This window comes from Asterias rubens, chromosome 4, assembly GCF_902459465.1.
Source record: "Asterias rubens chromosome 4, eAstRub1.3, whole genome shotgun sequence".
Taxonomy (NCBI): domain Eukaryota; kingdom Metazoa; phylum Echinodermata; class Asteroidea; order Forcipulatida; family Asteriidae; genus Asterias; species Asterias rubens.
Genome location: NC_047065.1, coordinates 1583039 through 1590251, shown reverse-complemented (window position 1 = coordinate 1590251; position 7213 = coordinate 1583039). Strand labels below are relative to the sequence as shown.

General features: G+C 34.6%; 1 protein-coding gene across 1 annotated transcript; it reads left to right on the top strand.

Moving 5' to 3' along the window:
- Positions 1–204: 204 nt before the first annotated feature.
- LOC117288976 (uncharacterized protein KIAA1143 homolog) lies at positions 205–7210 on the top strand. Its single transcript, XM_033769855.1, has 3 exons — positions 205–416; positions 1018–1153; positions 2258–7210. The coding sequence occupies exons 1-3, from the start codon at positions 303–305 to the stop codon at positions 2497–2499; spliced, it is 492 nt and encodes a 163-aa protein (XP_033625746.1). The 5' UTR covers positions 205–302; the 3' UTR covers positions 2500–7210.
- The last annotated feature ends 3 nt before the right edge of the window (positions 7211–7213 follow it).

Below are 7213 nucleotides of genomic sequence, written 5' to 3'. Positions count from 1 at the left end.
TTTGTTTCAGACTTTTATTTTAGCCAGTTGAATAAAAATATAATTGTATTATTTTCCAATAAAATAATTATTTGATAACATTTAAATATCAATAAAAAAACATTTTAATACCAAAGTTATGTTTTTGATATTTAAAACATATTTAAAATTATACACTTTCTTTTATTTTGTTCGGTAAATGACCTTTGACATGTTGAATTTAGAACGTTGAATGTCGTCTGCAACAAACATTTTGTGACTTTTGAACAAAGGTTTTGTTCAAGATTGAGACGTTTTAAGCAAGCCAACTTAACAAATTGAATATGTCTGGCCGTGGTCGCCAATCCATAGACTATGTCAAACCGAGTGAACCAAGCTTTTTGACGAAATTTAAGCAGCAAGCAGGTTACAAAGAAGGGCCAAACGTTGATACGAAGGTAATTATTAAATTAACCACATCGATTGAATTGAATGATATGATGAAGTGATGAACAGTGATGATTTACTTGTAGCTAGATTTTTTAATCAACATTTTTCTGCAGTATCTCATGTCATCGGTGTCTTGTCACTGTCAGTGCCAACAATTTGTTTAGCTCTTTAATAAACAACTTTTTTTCTCTTTTTGTTAATCTTTAATCTAGTTAGGGACTTGGTTTTTGTTGATGATGACAGCATTTTATTAACACTTTAATGTTTGGATAACTTTCCGTATGGCGCCACCACTTTTTCACTCATTTTTACAAAAAGGGATATATCAATCAGGTAAATTAGATACTATATTATTTTATTTTGAATGAAAAAGTGGTGGCGCCATACGGAAACTAATGTTTTTGTAATCAATCAAAATACATATTTCCTAAAAAATAAAATACTCATAAAATAAGTTATAAAATTATATTGCTGAACTTCAGTTCAAGTTCATACTAGTTTAGTTAGCATGAAACTTCTGTATTTTTGATTAGCTACTGTTTTGGTTTGAAATGATAACCTTTGATTTAGAATTACGTCCGACTCCGACTATTTCATTTTGTACATTAGAGAGAGGTTCCATCATTTGATGAGGATGATGATCGACCAGAAGAAGATGATGAGAAACCAACTGTCGTTGTACTCCGTGAGGGAGATTTGACACAAGAAGAGGTCGATAACTACGCTCAAGATAAAGGAACAACTGGTAAGGTATTTTGTTGTTACATTTATTTTTGTCCCTTGTGTTCTGTCATTTTGAGGATGTTTGAGTTTACAAACCCATTTTTCGACACCCTATGTTTCGACATCTCCTTTTTGTTTATGTGACCATAGAGAAAGGACAACTTTCTCTATGATGTGACACAGGGAGTTCTTTATCAAGTCTGGAAACAACATTGTGATGAAGATAGTGTGTTTTATTCCATTCTTCCAACAGTGGAAACCGCGCGCAGCCAGCGCTGTACAAAACTATCTCACTTTAAAAACAACTCCTTACAGAATGGTGTAAGAAAACTAACTAAATTAGATTATGAAAAAGACCCACAGGAACAAGTGTACTGCATTCCTGGGCTATGACTAAGCTAATGAATAAACATGAAACAACAAACAATACAAAGGAGTATGTAAATGAGACTAGTGCTACTTGTGGTTCCAGGTCCCAATAAACAATGATCATAGGGTGCAAAAATTAAGATTAAGATTGGCTGAAGAAAATTCCCACAGATGCAATAAACTGTAACTTGAAATCTAATGGCATGAAAGACAAAGAAGTAAACATAATAATAGAGTAAAACCATGGAGAACTACCTCTTTGTTAAAATCAAAGGGAATTGAACAAATTAACAGGGAAAACAAAACCATACAGGTTTCACCTGTCACTATGCTTCTAGCTAGCCCTAATTTTGTCATTATTTCTTGGCCATTATCTGTGTAATTCGCTTATAACTGGTACATGTATTGCATTTTCTACAGTCTGTTTGTTGTTTGCTTTGCTAATTGTTTTTGTATTTTGTCTAGGGCTGATCCCCACAAGAATTGGCTTATTTGAACAGCTTCCTTACTCACAACTTATATTATGAGATTTTTTCAGTATCATTATCATGTTAACTCTCTGTATGATTTCTTATTGTGAGAGTGGAAATGAATGTTACATTGAATTGAATTGAATGAAATTTTGAGTGGGTTTTTGGAATATAGATTTGTCGAAAAATAAGAGTGTCGGAACGAAAGGGTGTCGGAATATAAAGCAGTCACCATAGAGACATTCCACTCTGACTGAATTTCTATTATTTTCCCCCCCTCTCTTCAGATGACAACGAATCAGCTGGAAAAATCCTCTTCAAGAAACCTTTTAAAAGATCTTCAGAGGAGAGTGCAACATCCGATCTCAACGTGACATCCAATAAGAAAAAGAAACCCAAACGAGACAAGAAGAAAGGAGGCGAAAGGAGTGAAATGAAAGAAGTGAAGAACAAATCTTTGCTATCGTTTGGTGATGACGTGGAAGAAGAGACGATGGAAAAATTGGAAAAAAATGTAACTTTTATTTAGAGGGATTTATCAATGAATTGTCCTAAGCTTTTAAAACGATAACCTGCAACTTGTTTGCAAGGAGTCTTCAGTCTTGTTTGGTTTAATTTTAAAAACTTAAAAGAAATGGATATTTGAATACAAGATAGCATTAGTATGGTCCCTCGATCCACTAAGCGAAAGCAGTAGTCCCGGCCAATTTCCTACCTTGCGTCCAAGACAGAACTTAGAGGTTTCCAGAATTCCTTAAAAATCTACTCTGCAGTAATAGAATATACAACAAGAAATGTTCTCAAAAGAACATAATCTACCCAAGAGATTTACACATTGTGTTATCGCAAACCATACCTCACCATTCAATGCCTAAAATCATTTAAACAACTTTTTTGTTTGGAAACTTACTTCTGTAAAACCATACAATAATTGAATCTTACCTGTCCTTGAATAACGATTGCCCCAGGAGTCTTAGTCCCCAAAATGTTGCATCGATTTATGTATCAAAACTTGAAATTAACTCTGAAAATTGTTGTTTGAATCATCACCAAAGTACTTCTCTGTTAGTAAAACTTATTTGTGGAGAAAAAATACTTATACAGTTGTTTGTACGGTTTGGATTGTTGTCAAAAGATTTGCTTGAAAGTGCCGACCCTATTGTGATCACAATGTACACTATGCATACTATGTGTGCAACGAACAAGCAGTTTCCACTTGCATGTTCTTTGTCACATGCACAGTTTTTGAAACAAATTTTTGTAAAACTCTGAATTTGTTTTCTGAAATGGTCGGTCTGAATTTTATTTCTGACCATTTCAGACACAGTTAAATGTTTACAAAAATATCTGTAAAAGCAGTGGCTTTTTCTAAATTACATGTTTATTCTCAAAATTGAACACTACAAATTATGAGACAGGATCAAGGCAAATTAGGTTTGTACATTTTATATTCATAATTTATTATATTCACCTTTAAATTTACATTTGTTTTTTTTTCTTTAATAATAGAAGTATCTGCAGAAGCATTTTTTAACATTAAATAACGACATATTCACATTTATATCTATTTGGTGTTTCTTTTGTAGTTAAACGTGTTTTACTTTAAAAGAAATTTATGAAGATACTGAGTAAGTCGTTATCAATTCTAGACGTCTGATCCCTACATCCCCCTCACTAAATGTTCCACTTTGATGTTCCAGTTTGCTTTGTCTAAATCAACGTGCTGCATGCAATATCTGTGCAACGCATCTTAAAGTGCAGCAAGCCTTTCCAAAGTAGTTAAAAAGTTAATCACAACATACGGGAATGTGCATATATCTCAAGAGTCGGCATATTATTTTAGTGATATTTGCATAATCAAACTTTTTGAATCCTTTCTCTGCAGCCGACAACAAAGGAGACTTAATCTCAGTTTCATTTTGCGAGATGTGTATTATATTCTTAAAGCTGCTTTGTCAAAGAAATTTGCAGATCAAAGAAAAACCTTGCTTAGTGAAAGTATTTTTGGAAGTTTCTTTGCTTGGCAAAAAAATTAGTAGGTCTCCAGTAGCCAAAAATGCCCCTCTGGCTTTTGATACTATGATGGAGGATGCTGCAGCTGTTTAAGATGCAGATTTTATAAGGAGAAGAGTAAGACAACACAACGTTGACTATGAAGAAAGACAGAGACTCCGAAGGTTTCAGCGAAGTTTCTCTTTAGGGACCAGTTTCATGATCTGCTAAGCACACAAATTTGCTAAGCATCAAATTTTGTTTTAAAATGAAAGTTGTTTCCCACAATATTTTATACTATTAATTACCAAACGTGTACCTTCTCTTTAACCTCCCAGTAAGTGCTACTGAAGCAAACGGAGAAAGGTGTGCATGGTTTGACAAAAACTTGAAACATTCCATATCTGCTTAGTCACAACCATACATTTGCAACTAATCTTAGAAGAACACAATTTGACATCAAATGGATTGGTTGAGTTTTCTAATAAACAAAAATAGCAATTACTGTAGATTAATCTGTTTACTATACAAAAAATGGATAAATGCATAAACATTGTATGAATCTGTTTAAAGTATTTACATTAATTATAATTAACACAAAATCCGAAAATATTGACTATTTTTTTAATAATAACTTTTGTCAATGTACCGGTAACCATCATATTCTAAAAAAGTTAAGTTTGTAATAAATATAGACAATCTAGGAGCCAGGTTTTGGGTGATTGGAGTAATAGATTTAGGGAATGAATTTTTAACAAACTTTGAGGGGAAAAGGAAAGTTGCATGCAAAGTACATGCATTCTAGGACTCAAATTTGGGGGGAAATGCTGAAGACAGGATTTGTAGTTCATAATTTATACCCATGAGATGCTGAAAACTTTTGGACAACTGTCCGCTCAACTTGAAAACATTAATCAATGTTAAATTTGCATCGGGGTTAAAGGATATTATTTGGTTTTTACCCTTAACATGACGTGTGTAAGCACTGTATACTCAGTACATTCCCGAGTTTTGTGGTTCTGCTCTCACAAAGTATTTAGAGAATAATATGTGATTATGCTACTACTTTCTAACCTTTCTTAAAGAATAAAGCATGATTATAGGTATTCCAAAAACAGAATACCGAGTACGTGTTTTTTAAAGAAGACTTATCAAAAACAAATGCTGCTTCAATGGCTAAAAAACAAATTGAAATAGCCATGACAACAGACACTCAGCAGACACTCGGCAAGTCTTAATTTAATGCATATTTAGTTAAAAACGTCTTGAAATTTTTACTTGGGTTACTTGCAAGAATATTTAAAGACTATTGAAGATTTTGAGTACCAAGAAGCAGGTCTGGAATTACACGATGAGGCAATGGCCTTCGTTGACCTGTTCTTGGCCTTTGTGCCTCAAATGTGTCTCATGTACTGCAAGGTTTTCCAGCAGTAAGTTCACTTTGCAAATGATTCAAAAAGTAATAAACGACCCTGCCCTCCCTAAAATGAAATTCCACGCTTAAGAGGAAACACAGGTTTTCTCTACAAATGCTCAGTGAAAAGAATCTTCAGAATCTTCAGAAATTATACTGCATGAAAGCGCCTTGGAATGCTTTTTAAACACACACAAGTCACTTTTTCTTAAACAAACACATAACGAGCCCCCCCCCCCCCTAAAAAAACCAATAACAACAAATTTGAAATACGTTTAATTCTATTATTGTCTTCTTGCCTTTTGTATTCAGCGATGGGGATTCGATTAAGGTATACCTCCGAGTCCGTCCACCTGATCAGGACAATGGTTTAGACTCCAGCCAGATATTGACCGTCCAGCCACCGGATATGGTTATCCTACCGTGCAAACCTGAGCCCAAAGTCTTTACGTTTGATCATGTAGCTGATATTAATACGACACACGTATAATATAATATAAACAGGTTTCTTTCTCCCCATGCACAAATTAGAGCAACGGGTCGATAAGCGCAAAGTGCGTGCCGATACGCTAACATTTCAGTCACTAGCCAATAAATGCAATTTGTCATTGTTTTTCATTACTGAAATGAAGGTATACTCCAAAATAGAGTACAGGCTCCTCACAGTCACAGTCACAAACAGTGAGTTTGACCACAATAACTCGGAAAGTAAACATCGTTTTCACTAAAGTGTGTGTGTTTATTTGAATAACTTGAGGGGTCAGTCAACAGCCCTATTTGTTTGTAAGATAACTGGAGATAACAGGTGTGAGTTTCCAGACAAAAAGGATATTTTCTTTCTTCATACTTCCGAAAGAAAATAATTTTCTTGTCTATATCTCCCTAATGAACAAACAATGAGGAGACAATAATAAAGAAACAACTGGTATGGCGAAGCGGCTTGCTGCGTCGCAGCCTATATACCGTACAGCCCTACTGGTTTGTAAGATAACTGGAGATAACAGTTGTGAGTTGCCAGACAAAAAGGAATTTTTTATAGCCTCGTTTTTAATGGAGCTTTTCCGTAATAATTGCTAAGATTTCTGAAAATTCCACCTGAAAAAGTGGCTCTGTTTTTCAGGTAAAAACTTTGAAATAATTTTGCAGCTGCCCGGTTGAAAGAGGAATGAATTGTATGTTGTAGGGAAAAGGTTTAAAGAAAGGTTGAAAGACTGCCATCCGCTCTCATCTGCACTTGGTTTTAGACGGACATTTTTAAAGTTTTTTCAATGCCACAGCTTCCAGATGACTATGTAATCCAGATCCAGATGTCAGTTTTAGTGAGAAACAATTGTTATTTGGCTTGTAGCTTGAGCTCAAGCTTGTAGCCCCAAATCCTACAAAATCAGAAAACTTCCTAAATGGAATTGAAGGATATGAAGGGTTATGGTTTTATACAATGACAACCTTTACACTATTGTTCAAAATACACCTTATCTTTCTGAAACCCTCACTGACCTACAAACAAACCCAATGCTGAGAAATACATTTTTGCATGCAGCCTCTTGAAAACACATGATTTATGCAACAAATGTTATTTAAAATTTATCAAGTTATATTATTTTTGCACTGACTCGGCAATACATACTGCCATTCCTACATTTTATTTGCGTAATCAACCAACTAACAGATGACCCTGTCCACATTGCTGTACAGTTCCATGGCCCAAATTAAAGGAGCTGCTTATGCACAAAATCGAGCAAAGTAGACAAAATTTGCAGCCCAGCAGCCGATTTCACGAAACGCTAGGATTAATCCTATCTCGAGTTGGGCCGAGTAACACGTCCTAACTTAGGAT